We start from the raw sequence: 19,452 nt of genomic DNA, 5'->3' as shown, positions 1-19,452 counted from the left end.
TGCTGTACGGCCACAAAAAGCTTGAATGCTCCACCCTTCTGGGGCCCATGGCTACTGCCAGAGGGCACTTGGACTGTGTTGGAGCACTGTATTGCAGCACGTCTGCCACATCTGGAAGTGCTGCCAGAAGTTGTTAAAGAGCACCTGGAGCACTTCCAGGTGCCTTATAAAAGGAGTCAGCAGCCACTACTCAAGAGTCTAGAGTTGGGTGGAAGAGGATGAAGCTTGTTGGAGGAGGAATGGTACATTGTAAAGGCGAAGGAAGAAAAGAACCTGAGATTTTTTATTGAAGAGCTATGCTGTTAGGGTGGGAAGCTGGGGAAGCTATTCTCACACCAAAAAATAAAGGTGTGTTACAGCTGCACTTGTGTCCATGCCTGTCTGTGTTGGGTAGGGTGGCTGGTATATCCCCCTGGTGGTCCACACTGGTTAAGTTTTCAGATGACACTAAACTAGCTGGAAGGGCAGATAAAACAGAATCAGCTAAATTATTCCAGAGGAATGTAGAAAAGCACTCAGGCTGATTTGTGTCAGATGAAATTTAATGTAAATGATTACATGTAGGGCGCAGTGGTAGCGCTGCTGCCTCGCAGTTAGGAGACCCGGGTTCGCTTCCCGGGTCCGCCCTGCGTGGAGTTTGCATGTTCTCCCCGTGTCTGCGTGGGTTTCCTCCGGGCGCTCCGGTTTCCTCCCACAGTCCAAAGACATGCAGGTTAGGTGGATTGGTGATTCTAAATTGGCCCTAGTGTGTGCTTGGTGTGTGGGTGTGTTTGTGCGTGTCCTGCGGTGGGTTGGCACCCTGCCCAGGATTGGTTCCCTGCCTTGTGCCCTGTGTTGGCTGGGATTGGCTCCAGCAGACCCCCGTGACCCTGTGTTCGGATTCAGCGGGTTGGGAAATGGATGGATGGATGGATTACATGTAGGAAGTAAAATGTTAGATTTTAATACATAGTAGGAGAACAGAAACTTGAAAGTACTCTTTAGGAGTATTATTGGATTCATCACTATCTACACCAACATGGAGAAGCAACTGAGAAGGCTAATTGAATGTTCAAGTTATACAGTGCAATGTGCAGAGTACAAGTTATATAACATACTAGTGAAGATTCACCTTGAATACTGTGCATAGTTTTGGTCTCCATATTACAAAATAGATGGCAGCACCGGAGAAGGTCCAGGGAAGAGCAACTAGAACGATTCCAGGGTAACAGATATGAGTTATGAGGAAATACCTGAAGAGTTGAACCTCTTCAGTTTAAGCAAACAGGGATTAAGAGATGATATGATTGAATTGCTTAAAATCACGAAAGAATTAGCACCGAGGATACCAGGCACAACTTTACAATGAATTCTTCAGCAAGAATAAAGAAACACAGCTGGGAATTTCAGACAAATTTCACATAAACATTAGGAATGTTTTCTTCACGCACAGAACCATAGACACATGGAATAAATTATCAAGTAGTTTGTAGTCTGGTAGAGAGTAGGACCTTTGTGTCCTTCAAATCTCTACGTGATGTTAAATTGGGGAAATTAGGTAGGATTGGAACACTGCACCGCTGTGCCAGACATTTTATAAGTAGTGTATATTTATTCATTTTCAAACACGATATGGAGTCACAGGAGCTGTAGCCTATCCCAGCAGCACTCACAGGACAGAATCACAGGTTGACTCTAAGTTATGAAAAATAATTAACTTACACAATTGCATATGCTAAGTAATCACATAAATATTTCACCTTAAATTGTTTCCCTTCCATGATTTGTTTCAGGTTTATGTTTACTGTGCTTTCTTCTCACAAACCATATCTTGATAAAAGTGAGATTAGGAAATGGTAGATGGATTATACCATGTCAAGACAATGAGGTGATATAAGAGAGGCAAAGATTTGCTAATCTGTAGATAATCTGGTATGTTGTTAAGCAGAACCCACTGCAAAGTAGAACAACCTAAAGACTCTAGAAATTGATCATTAATCTCTAGATTGCCTTAGTTCAGATGTGAGGGTGTGGGTATGGTAAGGTGATTGCTTTATTTTTCATTTTAATTTGGAGATAACAAGAATATGTTACTGATTATTGCAAAACACCTGTCTTCAGAAGATATCCTCTTCCTGGCCATGTGCCCATGAGAAACCCCACAAATTATACTCCATTCTTTATACCACATGTTTGAGATCACTGAGTACTTCTGTTAGTTACAAATTGTACCTCCTCAATCAGTGTAATGATTACACTTTTGACATTGGTCCTTCTGCACTCAGTGTTTCAACAGTGAAAGCATAAAGCTACATAGAAAATGTTTTATAGAACATATAGAAACCTGGTATTAAGAAGGCTGCTACAGCTATGGTGGTCCAGTTTAGTAAAAGAGCAGCATGTAATTGGAGACCTATAGTTGTAAAGAACAGAAACTCCTGCATCTTCAGTTTTTTGTAGAGCTATTTTACTGATGAGAAAACACAAACTGCTGACATTCCAAACAGGGAGTCTATACTGTAGAGTCAGTGCCTAGAAATGTGCAGATGTACATTGTTAACCTTAGCGGATTTCCCATTTAAAAAGCCTTTAAAGATTAAATTGGTGCCTTTATTATTGTATTATTTAAACACAGCTTGAGTTGTTGTTCTTAAGCCATTTTTAAGAAGCACTGGCTTCATGCTCAGGGTTGTTCTCTTGCTGGAAAACAAATCTTCTCCCAAGGAGCAAGTTTCATGCAGATTGCATCAGATTTTCCTGCAGGATTTCAATATCTTTGCTGAACTGATTCTACCCACTACGCTCACAGGCTCTCCAGGACATCCCCAGAGTGTGATGCTGCCACCATCATGCCACATGGAGGGCAAGTTGTGTTTTTGGTATTGTACAGTGTTTCACTTACATGGTGTTTACAAAGTTCAGTTCTGGTCTCATCAACCAAAGAACCTTATTCCAGCTGATCTGAAGCACACACATATGCCTTCTAACAAACTCTAGCCAAGATGTCATGTGTGTTTATTAATAGTGGCTTTCTCTCTGACATTCTCCTATAAAGCTACAATGGTGAAGTACCAGTACAACAGTTGTTGTCTGCACAGTCTCTCCACTCTCAGTTACTGCGGCATGTAACTAAGTGTTTAGTATTATCACAGGTCTCTTGGTGTTCTCCCAGACTAGTATTTTTCTTGTTCAATCACTCAGTCTTTATGGATGACCTGCTGTAGCCATGTTTACAGTGGGCCATCCATTTCTGAATGATTAATTTAAGTGGACTCCAAGGAATATTCACTAATTTGGATAATTTCTTGTATCCATGCCCTGACTTATGCTTTTAAGTCACCTTTTTACAGGGTAGCTTGAAGTTTTCTAAATCACCACAAATTGGTCCTGGAGGGCCGCAGTGGCTGCAGGTTTTCATTCTAACCATCTTCTTAATTAGTGACCGGTTTTTACTGCTAATTAACTTCTTTTGCCTTAGTTTTAATGAACTTGACTTGGACCTCCTAGTTGTTTCTTTTCCCTTAATTAGCAGCCTAATGATAATGAGACGCAAAACAAGATGCTGTGTGACCAGCTAACCATAGTATCTGAAAATAAAGAAAGGTGAAGGTCTCAGAAAGGTTAATCTGCTCAGGTCACCAAAACATTTTGACTGTGTTCTTAGAAAAAACAAAAAAGTAACAGTTTGGGAAATGTCTACTGTCGCAGAATGAGAGCAGCAACAAGCTATGGAATTAAATAACGGGTTTAATTAACAACAAGAATTGGCTCCTCATTTCATGGAGTGAAATTGATTGGAGTTTGATGTTCCAGTTTAGCTGGTCATCTGTTGGCTTGTTTTATGTCTCATTTCTGTTTGGCTGCCATTTAATGAAGAAAATAATCAATTCAGAGGACTGAATCTTTAAAAACAGGGCTATTAAAATAAAGGGAAATTAAGTTAATTAGCAGTGAAAACTGGTCACTGATTAGGAAAAGGGTAAGAATGAAAACCTGCAGCCACTGTGGCCCTCCAGGACTGGAGTTTGACACCCCTGTTCCAGATAAAGTGCATTTAGGCTTCAATCAGTTGAAACCCCTTGGCTACAGATGATCTCCATTTAACTTAGTATGTTACTAATAAGACCAATTAGCTACACCAGTGATGGTTTAGGTGTGTCATGTTAAAGGGGGTGATTACATATCATTTATGTTGTGTTTGTTATTAACTTAGTCTACTTTGCACAGTAATATTGTGCGTGATAGAAGTATCCATTTGAAAAAGGGTAGAAAGTGGCCATAAAAGGATGTTACATGGTCAGCAACAATGCTCAGTAATGTGTAGCAATCAAATGAGGTTAATTTTGTGTTAACAAACCCAACATTTGCCATATAAATATTCTCCACACCACTACACAACATCTGTACTATTGACAAAAAAGGAGGATGGATTGTGTCGTTTTATGCAAGATTTCTACACTACCATCTGCATGTCATAACAGTAATGAAAATTCTTCAGATTAAACAATATTTTTGGAATTGTTAGTAATCTAGTTTGGGTGAGGCTCTGTGGCTTCATTTTCATGTCCTCACCTGGATGATTAACTTGCCAGTGCTTGTAGAACATACTGTAATGGCATTGCTCTTTTTCCTTTGGTATGGCTCATGGGACTTAAGTTGCAACTACAGACATGAGTTAACACCCCTCCCCGTTTACTGACACTTAACAGCAAGTGTCTGCTTTCAGTCTAAGGGTAAGTTCTCTGTGAAAGGTTTCAATAGCTTCACTTCAGTATCTCTTTCTGATAGAATTGTTTCAATCAAAAGTCGAATTACACTGGTTCTGGTATAGCTCGGCTTGAGTCTCAATCTTCTTTTATTTATCTTATCGGTCATTGACAAAAATTGCCATAACACAAATTTTGCCAACTATGATAGACAACACTTTGTAGCAAGTATCATCTAATAAGTTTGTACTGATGTGCACCTAAGAATAAAGTTGTAAAATGTCCAACCCTTCCTTTCTATCCTAATGTTATTACTAGCTCCTCTCTCTCTCTCTATTAATTAAATTTAACGTCTACTCTACAGCTAAACCCTTGTTGCTTAGGTTATGGTTCATAAAAGGCAGGAGTGACCCATCTACTAAAAGAGTTAATATTGTGCCAGAACTTAACAGCACAAGATGGTCTGTAATGGAGTTTGGCTTGAGTGTTGCATTGAATCCAGCCTCTGTAAAGGACACTGAGATGCACATGCAGGAGAGACCATATGTACAGTAACAGCACCACATTTGTCTTACTTAAGTAAAGAGTTCACTGATCACCAACTCTTAGCAACTGTATTCTATGCTGGCAAAAGAGGAGCATTGTGTGAAACATTCAACACTGTAACTGCAGTATAAAGTTGTCCATTACAAGGTAAAAAGCTAAAAGAGAGAAAGAGAAGCATCTAGACAAAAAAAGAGAAAAAACACAAAGCTCGCTCATTATCCTTCTCTTTCATGTGTGCTAGTGAATATCTTTTTATATGCCTTAGAATCACTTCTATTTTGGGAGATGATTGGAACCAGACAAACTTGGGTATCATTGCAATATGCTTCTGCTTCCTAGATTAATATTGTTTAAAAAAAGTTTATCCTGGCTATAGCTGTGACACTGAGAATTTCCTGTAATAGGAAAGCCATTGTAGTGTTCAGCTGTAATCTGTTAGTGACTATACATAAAAGCATCAGGCAAATTCAAAAGTTACTCACTTTTGGACAGTTTTGCAGCACAACTGTTATAGCCAATACTTATAAGATAATTAGATGTATGTGTTTCCATTTCTATCACCCTCTGAGAATGCAAAGCACAAAACCATGCACCCCCTTCTTGAACCAGGCTAAATCCTGCAACTTCGTATCTTTAATAATCTTGTCATCACCATAAAACCTTTTATCACAGATGACATGGAGGTGCAAATCTTAAGGCACTTAAGAATTTTAATGTGCAGATGGCTACATCCAAAAATACATTGGTGATGACTTACCTTGCTGAAAAGGCAACCATTAAACTTATTATTTCAAGGATAACCTAGATGACTCAATTCCATTGTCTGTGTTTTGGTCTCTTGTTTAATGTTACGGATCCTAGTATCATCCACAATGAAGCCGAGGATGATAGATGCACACTGCTTTGAATATTTTGAGTCATCAATAATTTTGTTCACACTATGCTTGAGTGCTAAGAGTTTAGTTGTAAGCTTTCTGGCTGCAATCCATTTGTCCTTTCAGATGAGTTCATCAGCTGATTGAAGCAATGCTAGCATGACTGCTGTTGTTGGCCAGCCACAGGGAGTTGCTGTGTCAAGAAGCTTTTGGGCATTCTTCGTAAACAGTGAGGCCCAACATCTAATAATATTTTAATCAGAAACTCTGTCCTGCACGAATGTAATATTGAATGCTATTTTAACTCAGGGTTGCCAGATTGGTTCAGGTCAAAAAGGCCCAAAGTCCTCTACAGATTTCTAAAAAGACCCCAAAACAATTAACTCAGCAAGTGTAGGGTGTCCCTCAGTGTTTTTCTTCAATTCTAATTATTTCCTTATCACAAAGAGGATTGGAGACGGATAGGGAATTATTATGAACAGTTTGTTCTGCCTCATTAGGGAGGAAAACAATATATGTCAGTTATGGCACAAGTCCATTACACGTAATACATTATAACAATTACGGAAGTGATATTTTAAGTTTATTTATTTTTCTTATTATTCAGCCACTGGGCAAAAAAAAGTAAACATACTGTACACAATACAAAGCTGAGTGACAGAAACTTTATGAAGCTTTGAGATGTTGGGTGAAAATGCTGGAATTCAAGTGGCACCTAAAGATCATAATATTTGCAACACGTTGGCTCATCATATGAACTTCATTTCACAGCTTTAAAGCATATTGTACATTTGTATTGCCTCTAGAGAAAGGCATTACATCAATTAAGAAATATTTTGATTAAAGAAGAGAGAGAATGCAAAAAAAGTCATTCCAAGGTTCATGATGCAGATGATGATGAAAAGGTGATGTTTCTGTTAACGTAGTTCTAGACAACAACAGTGGAGCGGAAAGCAGAAGGTAGGCACAAGATGCCTGTCTTGGATGGGAACAGTTTCAGAGGACTGTTATTTATCAAGAAGAGACGGTGGTGAGGCAGTTGAAGATATGGTCCAAAACCTGGAATGAAAAGGTGAAAACGAAAGAAAGACCTAATCCATATCCGAGGAGCAGATAGAAGGTACTGTATAAGTGCACCTATCAGATAAAAATAATAAGAAAAGAGGGTCCCACCAATCTTGAGCACAGCGTTTGGAGAGTCCCTTAAGAAAAGACAGTAAGTTATGCCTATAGACACAAAGAACCTTTCCCAAAAGTGTGACTTTAACCAGTCCAACACAGGCTATTTGATTCAAAGTTTGAAGTTAAACTATGCTGAGTGGTTCAGAATGATCGCAATAGAGAACATGGAAGAAGATTCAGTGCAGTCAACATCGTTTTGCACCGAAAGCAGGCTGTTCTCTGTTGAAGTTACATAGTAGAAGATGTGAATGGTGACAGGCTGAAAGAATTTGGAGGGTTTAATAGATTTAGAGGCTCTAGTGTTTTCATATTTGGATCTTGCGGGGCTTGTATGGTGAAAAGCACACAAATTACATTTTTTAAATATTTAATTATGTTTATAAGTTATGTTATTTTTTAATATTTTAAGAGATACATTAGGATGATGTCACTAAACTGTAGCTTGCGGTGCTGATAAGTAGGCGATGTACATGTAATCCCAAAGAAAAACCATTGGCAATTTCAGATTGTGATTATAAAAAGTTGTGACTCTCAATCTTTATTGCTTGAACCTCACTAAATACTAGGTAAGGCTGTATGGAAATTGTAAAGAAAATCTGGAACATCTCTGAATTACCATTTTTGTCTATGAATATGGCTGTGCTCTTAGAGGACAGTTTCAGTTTAAATAAAATGAATTTGAGAGTGCTTTTCTCCATACCTCGTTCTTGTAAAAATATGAGTAATTTTCTTTGCACAGTTGTATATTATTGAGCTAAAATAGCCATCTAAGACACAAAATAAGTTCAAGCCACATATCAGAGTGGATGCCTAGTGCCTTAGTGTTAGAAGAGGTCCTCTCACAGGTTTCTGCACAAACTTCAAAAACAAATTACCTTCAACATCTGCTTTCAAATTTAAAACCCCATACTGCATCAAAAAATATTGACAGTGGAGGGGCTGTAAATAAATAGTAATAAACAAGTTGCTGCTGTCACAGAAGCTACTTCCATGAAAATTACAGTAGTAATATGTGAGAAATCTCAATTTCTGTTACAAAACCATATAGGTGAGACCCTAATTCATGTGCATTTTTAGCAGTAACAGATTTATATTTGAAATCCAACATATATTATCTACTGATACGGGAAAAATTGCAGTTAATATTTTACTACTCACTGAAAAAATTATAATCTCCCTTAAAAAATGTATAATCTCCCTTTAATACTGGTCACCACTTTTCTGCCTTTTTTTAAACGTCTCTTTAAATTAATGTGTTAGTTTTTATGGCTCCTGAATGCAAATCAGAGACAACATGCAAGCTTTTAAATCTATACCAGTGTAGCAAATCTACACAGTAGGATGTCATGGTATTTAAAAACCTGATTTGAAGTGGGGAAAGAATATTTTAGGAAATAGTAAGCTGTGATTTAAGAAATTAGGTAGTGCCACAGTAGAACTGTCAACAATTTAATAATTGAATTTCAAACTGCTAAAAGAAGAGAAAATAAAATATCAGGGAACATTATGACAGATCCCCTGTTGATAAAAAAGCTGTTAGAGTCCCTATGCAAATGAGTGGAAAGATGAAGAGAATAAGAATAACCCTGCCTAGATAGATAGATAGATAGATAGATAGATAGATAGATAGATAGATAGATAGATAGATAGATAGATAGATAGATAGATAGATAGATAGATAGATAGATAGATGGGCAAGGGGTGAGTTAAGTCATTTAAAGCCTAACTATCCTAAGTGACAGGAGACACTAACCATTCATTAGGAGGGGTGACACAATTAATGAGGGAAATAAAATATCGTTTAATATTTGACAATCTCTATAAATTTAGAAAGAAAAGACTTTAAGAATCACCTACTATGACAAATGTAATCAGCCATCCAAAAAAAACTGTTACTTAAAACAAAATAAACAAACATGCAAAGTATAAAGCAGACATCATTAGATTCAAAGTACTGGCAAAATGATGCAATAACCAAACTAACCATTAAAGACAAGATAGTGATGAAGAGGTGACAATGACATGGCCAATAATAGCAAACAAAAAAACAAATATGCTTGTAAAATGTTCACTCTAATTATTTGACTGAGTTATAAACCTTGAAGAGATGGGTGAACTCACTATGAAATTCATCTGACCATGTCTTCATCCACTTTCTAGCCTGCTAAATGAATTTCGGACCATGGCCTATCCCACAGGTATCCATTAAAAAACTTATTTGAGGTGATATTTGGGTGCTGAATTAAAAAATTAAATCAATTTTTCTCCAAAATGTAACATTTTTTCAGGAAACACTTTCTAGTTATCAATTATTTTTCTTACTGTTTTCAAAGTTTAACTAACTGGGATGAAATCCTTAGAGCCATTGCCAGACCTTATGCTGGTGCAGCGGGCCCTGGGATTCTGCCTGGTGCAGGACAATGCCCAGCCTCGTGTGGCCAGAGTGTGTAGGCAGTTCCTGGATGATGAATGCATTAATGCCATTGACTGGCCTGCACATCCCCTAGCTCTCCTGGTTTAACGCCCTGTCTCATGGTATCTCCTCCACGCTCTTGAGAGCTTCTTGTGACTGCACATATGGTTGTGCCATCTTGGAGGAGCTGGACAACCTGTGCAACCTTAACTGGATGCAAGTACTGCCTCGTGCTACTAGTACTGACATAGACACTAGCAAAATGAAAAACTAGAGAAGAATCAATCAGGAAGGATAAGGAGAGAGCAATTGTCTGTCGCCATTACCTGCAAAGCCATCCCTTTTTTGGGGGGTGTCCTTGCTGTCGCCTCTCCAGCGCACCTGTTGTCACTTTCATTTGCATCAAAGCAGGATGAAGCTGATTCACAATCATTTATGCTTCCTAACTGGACAGACTGATATCCCTGAAGCTTAACCAACTTGGTGTTTGAATGTGATGATTAAGTTTTCCTTTATTTTTTTTGAGCAGTGTATTTTATGGTGTTCTTGAATATAAATAAAATAAACTATTCACAATTAAAACAATTTTTTATGAGAGTAATTTTGCAGACCTGTGTTCTGGGGACAAGGAATGTAAATGTTTCAGAGGGCATTATTGTGAATTTTGTCTGCATAGTTCATGTTTATTAGCACTTCTTGGCTATGTACATCAGATTTTTGAAAGGATCTGCTTACTAAGTAATTTACTAATGCTAAGTTCTCTAAAAGAACTGTACAGAGGATTGTTGGTGCATGGGTGTTGGCATAGGCTTTCCTCCACATTCCAAAGTCACACAGGTAAACTTGAGTGATGACTCTAAATTGGCAGACATTCCATGTCTCCTGGAAGCTCTGAGTTGCCTGGTGTTCTCCCAGACTCACACAGGTGATATGCAATCTCCTGGAAATCCTTCTTGTTCCCAACTTGAAACGCTAATGGTGCTTATTGGACTGGGTGCCCCCACAAGGGTGGCCATCTGACTGGAAACCCCCCAGGGTCCACCCAAGGATTCCCATTGGACTTGAAACCCAAGGAGGACTCCCCAAGGGTGTCCATCAGACTGGAAACCCTATGGGGGACCAAAGAGCTGATACTAGCAAATCCAAAAAACGCCCTGGTGCATGGCCCCTTGGTACTTTTACTGCATGTATGCCCCTCACCCAAACCTCCCTGAAATTGGTTGTGCATGGGTGGAATGTCTGATTTGGACAAGCACAAGTGAGTATGAGTGTATGCTTGAATGTGCCCTTCTAAGAATGGGACTCCACCCACCACGAATATATGCAATATATGGCTGGATTCTTACCTGGCAACTATAGTAAAAGGAACGATCACAGCCTTCACTCAAACTGGCCTTCAAACGTTTCCACTATTAAAAGTACTGTGAAAGACTAAGGATTAATAAAATATACAAAGTGTGGGCACCTATCATCTGCTATTAGTTCCTATTCCGTCTTCCTATTGGATTAAATGCTTCAACAATATGTGATGTCAGTCAATCAATCATTTGGTCGTGTCCTCACAGACCTAGCCATCTCATTAACCGTTCTCCTATTCACCTTGTCTTGCTCTGAATAAAATACGTAACCGTGTAAATTTATCATCTTAAAAACACAGAATGGAAATAAACACCCATAAGGAAATCCTAAAATAGCTGAGGAGTTGATCTGCGCTATGTCTTCCAATGCAACAGATGGCAGTAATAAGCTGATTAATTTTTCGAGTCTGCCTACGACATACGTGAACGGTTAAGAAACCAAGGAAACGGCGGCCAGCTGAAGGAAGTAGCGCGGAGAAAGCGACAGGCGGCGCCGGTTGGCCGCTTGGGAAACGGAGAGAAAGATAATACGACCAAACGAGCTCTGTGTTTGCAGGTCTTGAGCCTAACGGTCGAGGTGTTGCAGTGCACAAGTCAGGAGTTCTTTTTGAAGGATTTGCCGTATTTGTGAGGAAAGTCGGCGTTAAATGTGAGTGTGATCTCGTCGTTATTTGTTATTTACTAGATCGCTCCTCATAGCTGCATTATCCTCGAACTCATTTTTAAATTCGGCGCCGTGTTGTGTTTCGCGTCCAGCTTGCCAGTCTTTTTGCAGCTTCTTGGTAACTACCTAAGCCCCTGACAACGTGCAGATCCGGAAGAATGACAGGAGAGAATACAGTGTTCGGACGCTGGTAGATCGTAAGATCAGAATAGCAGTCGTCCACACACTGGTCAGTTTAGAGACGTCAATTAACTTGCTTCTCTTTGGGATGTGAAAGGAAATTCTCCCACATTGAGAGATCTTGTACATGGAGATTGAAAATCTGAATCGAGCCCCAGCAGCTAGAAGGAAGTTGTTGAAATCCGTGAGCCGCCCTTAGCCGTTTTTGTGTTTTATGCATTGTTAGTACGGGGAGGTCAGAACTTCATAATCAGTAAGTGCGATTCGGCAGTGCAGCGTAGTAAATCTCTTAAAAAAAAAAAAAAAAAACTGCACAAGTGGCGCTTGACAACAGATCTCTGACAAGACGAAAACAAAACAGAAAATAAACTGCCTTGTGATTACATATGGACATTATGTGCAACAGGTGGCATTAAAAAGCACCAGCAGAATAAAATGAACGTGCACCCGATTAAATTGTAAATCGTATCAGCAGCATATGAAAAAAAAATTGGACTCTGATAAAAAAATTGTAATTAATTGAGTATTGCATTATGAACAGCTGGGAAATTACTGAATTTATGAAAATTATACTCTTCTGTTTACGCAGTAATATAAACTTTACTTGGTGTTAAAATTGTTATAATAATAATATTTCTGGTTGATTTGTTGATCTTTCATTACCTTTTTCAGAAATTTCATGTATTCAATCTAGTATTTAATTTCCTTATTGTTCACTTCCTAGCTTTGTTGTTTAGCACTAGTGCCTTCATCTCAGAGACCTGGGTTCAAATCTTAACCCTACCAAGAGGGTCTCCAACTCTGGTGCTGAAGCACTACTGTGGCTGCAGGTTTTCATTTGAACCATTTCTTAAGTACCAGTTTTTGCTTTTAAATAACTTTTTCCCCTTCGTTTTAATTGACTAATTTTTTAAGGTTTGGTCCTCTGAATTGCTTCTTTTTTTCCCCTTAAACAGCACCCAAACAGAAATGACGTATGAAGTGAGTGAGCCAACAGATGACCAGCTAAGCCAGAGCCTCACACTCCAACCAGTTTCCTAATTAGGAGCCAATTCTTGTTGTTCATTAAGCCCATTATTTAATTCTGTAGCTTCTTGGTGCTTTCATTCTGCAACAGCAGACATTTCCAAAACTGTTGATTTTCTTTTTTCTAAGAATACCGTCAAAATGTTTTGTGGACCAGAGGAGATCAACATTACTGAGACGTTCACCTTTCTTTATTTTCATATATTGTATGATGGTCATCTGTTGGCTCATTTTGTATTTCAATATTGTTTGGCTACTAATTAAGGAAAAAAGAAATAATTAAGGGATCTGAGTTGTAAATAGCAAATCCAATGAAAATGAAGGCAAAACAGTTAACAGTAAAAAGTGGTCACTAATTTAAAACAGGGTTAGATTGAAATCCTTTAGCCACAGTAGTGATCTGGAACCGGTGCTGAAGGCCCCTATCCTAACATGTTCTTTTCCCCTGTTCTGTTTTTCTTTGGATCTCAATTTTCCTCCCCCATCTCAAAGATGTACTGTTTAGGTTTAGTAGCCCAGTTTCAGCAGGTGTGAGTGCATAGCAATGTACTGGTGATGTGTTTGGAGTTGGTTTTCATGTTTTCTGATAGAAGGAAGTAAATCAGAGTCTGTAGTCTGTCAAACAAATGCCCTGCAGGTCTTCAGTGGGCTTTTTCATTAAATTCATGTCAAATGCAAGCATTATTTACAACTGAGAAAAGATGGTTCTGGGATGCTGGCAGAGTTTAAAAAAAAAAAGCCATATTGGAAACTGGCAAATAATAACAAAGAGGTTTAAATAAGCAAAATAACAAAAGATGTTGGACTGAAGATGACTGGAGAAGTGTATTAAGATCAGCACCCTGGAATCATCTTTTCTCTGTTGCAGATTACATTGGTATTTGGTGTTTATTTAAGCAACAAGCCAACTGAGGAGCTGTAAAGAATTTACTTCCCAAACTACAGACTCTGATGTACTTATCCTGTTATGTGGTTATGAATCTCGGCCTTCCCCTTCTTTTTCTATCCTAGTTAGGTGTAGTTGCCCTGCTGTCTCAAGACTGTAATATACACCTTTGTATGACATAATCAGTTTCTTGGCAATTTGTCTCATGTAATTACTTTCATTCTGCAAAAAGACAATAATCTAACAAGTTTCTTGAGAAAGCCGTTTCATTTTGGCCGTTTTTTAAACCCAGAATTGAATTTTAGGAATGTTAGTATCTCACAACCCAAGAGAAGAGAATAACAGGTTGTTTCAGCAGTGCTAATGCAATTACAAAAGTTTCTCTTAACAGGCAGTTAGCATTTAAACATGACAAATAAATGGTCAGCCAAGGGATTTTACCATTAGGACGCCAAAGGAATGGCTGCTGAAAATGGGGATTTGCAGTCATATGAGAATAATAAATTAAAATAAAGCATTTCAAGCAGTGACAGCCATTAGAAACACTTCTAATGTTTTGGCTATATTGTTAAATTAATTTAATGGTACGTTGATTAAAAAAAGATATAAATTTCTATCAAAAACATGAACATTTCTGTCCAGACTTTTAACTGGAATTATATTTGTGTATAATTTCCTCAGTTGGCTTAATGATGGTCTACTAAAACAATGTGCAGAAGTATTGATTATCCCTTAAAATTACATGTCCCTTGTTTTAGCCATATTTGATTTTAAACATTTTTAAAGCTTTTGTGGGCACATTTTAGCAACATTTAAATGTTACATATTTCTCTTTCTCTTGCAGCTTCACAATGCTAGACCCCATTCAAGTTAGGCGTCGTGGTGGGATGGATTTTCATTCTTATTATGAGTACTGTTGTGTTTTGCAAGACACTGTCCCACTAGTAGCTGTCAAAGCAAACCTTGCACAGGATACCTTGGACTTTTGTGGTGATCGCATACGATTGATTGACTGGACTCCCATTTTGAACTCTCTTGCGATTAACAAACATCTCCACCATGTTGCAATAAGAAGTTTCCATCAGCCAATTCATGATGAAGCAGGTTTGTTTTTAAGAGATTATGCATTTTGTTTGATTGGCAATATCAATGATGTAAACAAATGTCTCATATTATTTGCATTCTTAATTGTTCTTTTTTTCCTTTTAAAAACAAGCAGCATGGTGCACAGAAATGATTCAAATTATTATTAGTTTACCTGATGTAAGAGTTCTTTAAGACATTAAATCTGTTTTGTTTTGTTGCAGAAAGACCTAGAACATTTTACAGGAGAAAGATTCCAGTATTTCGGTCCAAAGATACGACGTTTCGGTTATGTAAATCAGTTCGAGATTGCTTGTGCATTTCTCAGGTTCTGAGGACTTTGGAACTTCAAGGACTTCCACTAAGAGAAAGAGATTTAGTTGCCCTAACAAAGGTATTGGAGAACATCCATTTAAATTCATTTCTTTTGATAATTTATTTTCTGAGAGTAAAATTTCATGACCATACTTAATTTTAGACACTTATACAGAAAAATACTGCAAATGGCAGCTTTCTCCATATCTAATCATAATTATCCATTTATTCATTCAGGTACTGTATACCAATATGTGTAAAATTAAAAGTACTCCAATGGTTGACATTATTTATGTTGGTCACGATTTTAAAATATATGATTTTATTTTTTTTGTTTTTAATATTTAAATATACCTTTGAGAAAAGCAGTGCATGTGTTTTGAGAAAATCAACATCTGTCACTATATGTGTTTAATTCTTTAACATAGGATCTGATGTAGAATCATGTGTTTGTATCTGTGTGTCTGTTTAATAGGGATTATCCAAGGCTGTATCACTGCAGAGATTTTCTTTGGCATATTGCTCCATTGGCGATGAAGGATTACAAGGTAAGTTATTGTAAACTTCAAAAAATGTTGTTAATGAGGTTTATAAGATAAAACTGGCTAATATACATAAAACAAGTACAATATGAAATTGAACAACATATAACAAAATAAGGAGTAAGTGACCCTGAAAAGCTGCTGGCTTTCTTTCCAATCATTTTTCTTAAGTCCTTTTACCCCCCATATAAACCTGGCTGATCACGAATACACCTGTTCTTTGCATTTGTTGCTTTTTTTTTTCCTCCTTATTGCTCCCAATAATTTACCTGAGATATATAATAGATGTTTTGTTTATCATTGGCTGAGCTTTCAAAGTAGCAACTTCCTTTTAATATATGACAGGCCTTATGGAAACAGTAGTATTTCAGCACTGACATTAAGTTTATTGGATTAACAGGAAATATGCATCATAACCAAATTAGACAGGTGCATAAATTTGGGCACCCCAACAGAGATATTACAAAAATACTTAGTTGAGTCTCCTTTTGCAAATATAACAGCCTCTAGACGCCTCCTATAGCCTTTGATGAGTGTCTGGATTCTGGATGGAGGCATTTTTGACCATTCTTCCATACAAAATCTCTCCAGTTCAGTTAAATTTGATGGCTGCCAAGCATGGACAGCCTGCTTCAAATCATCCCACAGATTTTCGATGATATTCAAGTCAGGGGACTGTGACGGCCATTCCAGAACATTGTACTTCTCCCTCTGCATGAATGCCTTTGTAGATTTCAAACTGTGTTTGGGTCATTGGCTTGTTGGAATATCCAACCCCTGCGTAACTTCAACTTTGTGACTGATGCTTGAACATTATCCTGAAGAAATTTTGATATTGGGTTGAATTCATCTGACCCTCGACTTTTACAAGGGCCCCAGTCCCTGAACTAGCCACACAGCCCCACAACATGATGGAACCTCCACCAAATGTGACAGTAGGTATTTTTCTTGGAATGCGGTGTTCTTCTTCCGCCATGCAAAGCGCTTTTTATTATGACCAAATAACTCAATTTTTGTCTCATCAGTCCAAAGCACTTTGTTCCAAAATGAATCTGGCTTGTCAAAATGAGCATTTGCATACAACAAGCAACTCTGTTTGTGGCATGAGTGCAGAAAGGGCTCCTTTTTCATCACCCTGCCATACCGATGTTCTTTGTGCAAATTGCGCTGAAAATGTACAGATAACAGCATCTGCAGCAAGATGTTCTTGTAGGTCTTTGGAGGTGATCTGTGGGTTGTCTGTAACCATTCTTGCAATCCTGTGCATATGTCGCTCTTGTATTTTTCTTAGCCTGCCAGACCTTGGTTTAACAGCAACTGTGCCTGTGGCCTTCCATTTCCTGATTACTTTCCTTACAGTTGAAACTGACAGTTTTAAACCTCTGAGATAGCTTTTTGTAGCCTTCCCCTAAACCAGGATACTGAACATTCTTTGTTTTCAGATCTTTTGAGAGTTACTTTGAGGATCCAATGCTGTCACTCTTCAGAGGAGAGTCAAAGGAAAGCACAACTTGCAATTGACCACCTTAAATACCTTTTTCTCATGATTGGATACATCTATCCATCCCATCCATTTTCCAACCCGCTGAATCCGAACACAGGGTCACGGGGGTCTGCTGGAGCCAATCCCAGCCAACACAGGGCACAAGGCAGGAACCAATCCCGGGCAGGGTGCCAACCCACCGCAGTGATTGGATACATCTGTCTATGAAGTTCAAAGCTTAACGAGCTAATCCAACCAATCTGGTGTTGCAAGTAATCAGCATTGAGCAGTGACATGCATTCAAATCAGCAAAATTACAACGGTACCCTAAATTTTTTGCACAGCCAGTTTTTCACATTTGATTTAATTTCATACAACTAAATACTGCTTCATTAAAAATCTTTGTTCGGAAAACACCCCAGTACTCAGATGTTCCTAGGAAATGAAAGACATACATACCACTGTTATCTTTTTTGTTGAAAGTAGAGTCAATTATTTTGCAGGCTGAGAGGGGTTCCCAAACTTTTTCATATGACTGTATATAATATACTACATATACTATGTACACAGGTCAAATCCCATTACAGAAAATGCCAAAATAACAAAATATTCAGAATAACGTGTTTAATGGATTTCATTTTAACGAAATGTAAATTTCAATATATTGAATGTTTTTTCAACCAAAAATGGCCACCAAAGATAATAAAGCAATGCCAAAATTTACTAAGTCTTGGGATCCCTGCAACAGACTGTCTCTTTCTTGTTAGACCAAAAGAAAGTGACGGTGTGTTGTGAAATTTCTGGTCCCGGACAGTTAAAGCAAGATTTGGCGAGAGTGTAGGCACGACGACAAGCACATAGCTGAATTCAGAGTCAGTGCTCCACTAAGCAATGACTGGGTAGTTTGTTTGCGTATACTGCACTGTTTGAGTTTCATAGTTCTTCTCAAAGTTTTCTTTGCAATGAAACAGCGTCCGATTACACTGAAAGAAAAATTAACAATCCTGAAAAAAGTTGATTCCGGAATGAGAAAAATGACGTGGTGAAAACATTCAGAATCGCGGCTTCAACACTGTCAACAATTTTGAAGGAGCGAAAAAAATAGAAAACAAAGTTTAAAGATCAAACGTTGGGACCTGAATGAAAAAAATAAATTCGAAGCATGTTTCTATCTCTATAATAAAGAAAAAAAGTTACATGTAACATCTCATTTTCATTCAGTATTCACACCTGTATTTCTATTTAAAAAAAGTTACATCTAACGTGTCCTTTTCAAATAAAATATTTTTTCAATTTAAGAAGCTCTGTTTTTTTATACAGGTATTGTCACGCTTGGGTCACAGAGTTAGTCGCATGAGACACAGAAAGGTGCAAGGAAAATACAGGTACTTTATTACTGTATAAAGAAGGCAGGTACAGACTCAAAACATCATTAAAATTAGGAGCTGTTACTTCAGCACTGAAGCACATGAGATAGGAGCTGTGACATGGCAGTTGTCCTCTTTTAGCTCCCATCTTCAGAATAGAAGAATACCAGCGGTTTGAAATCATGGCTGTGGCAGACCAGGAAGGTGTGAGGAAGGGCAAGTCAAAGCCTAGTGTTAAATGTTCTAAACTTTGCGTGACAAGCACTTTACGCGTTAAGCCTGATCCAGCAGAGGAAAACCAATTACTTTGCCCTTGGTGTACTATTTACCAGACAGAGCAGCTACGGGGCTGTCTTTGCATCCCTGCTGTTAGAGATGGTGAATCATCAATGACCCTGGTCACAATAGTATATGTATTTCCCCCATATTTGCTATAACGAAAATTCCATTATAATGAAATATTTTTATGGTCCCATGAGTTTCATTACAACAGGATTCCCCCTGTGTAAAAGGGAAACAATTTGATAGCTTCCAATCTGTAGGAATTTCCCTTATTATGCAGTTATTTTTGAAAAATGTGTGTTAGAGGCTTATATACATACTTGCTAACCACCCTAAGATTAATTTTATTTGGTCCAGGTGATTTATTTGATTTCAGCCTTTTTAATCTAAGTGCACCTCTCTCTCTCTGAGCAACTCCAAATTGAAAGTGGCCATACTAGTCCCTGTTGCCTCTAATAGGTCATTGACCACTAGGAAACTTTCAGAAATATAAATTTACATCATCCATACTGTTGTTCCTAATACACATTACTTCCACCTTGATTGTCCTTTTTTAACTAAACTA

The 19,452-nt window shown here is 38.0% G+C and overlaps 1 protein-coding gene across 1 annotated transcript in view; it reads left to right on the top strand.

The window, feature by feature from the left end:
• The first annotated feature begins 11,490 nt into the window (after positions 1-11,490).
• Positions 11,491-19,452, top strand: part of cep78 (centrosomal protein 78) — a 57,595-nt gene continuing 49,633 nt past the window's right edge. The window contains exons 1-4 of the mRNA XM_028802440.2: positions 11,491-11,708; positions 14,660-14,919; positions 15,123-15,292; positions 15,689-15,761. Of these exons, the coding sequence (XP_028658273.2) occupies positions 14,667-14,919; positions 15,123-15,292; positions 15,689-15,761 (496 nt within the window). The 5' untranslated portion in view covers positions 11,491-11,708; positions 14,660-14,666. The remainder of the gene's footprint in view (positions 11,709-14,659; positions 14,920-15,122; positions 15,293-15,688; positions 15,762-19,452) is intronic.

Source organism: Erpetoichthys calabaricus, chromosome 5, assembly GCF_900747795.2.
Source record: "Erpetoichthys calabaricus chromosome 5, fErpCal1.3, whole genome shotgun sequence".
Classification (NCBI taxonomy): Eukaryota; Metazoa; Chordata; class Cladistia; order Polypteriformes; family Polypteridae; genus Erpetoichthys; species Erpetoichthys calabaricus.
Note: the sequence above shows the minus strand (reverse complement) of the source record. Positions and strands in the feature narration are given on the sequence as shown.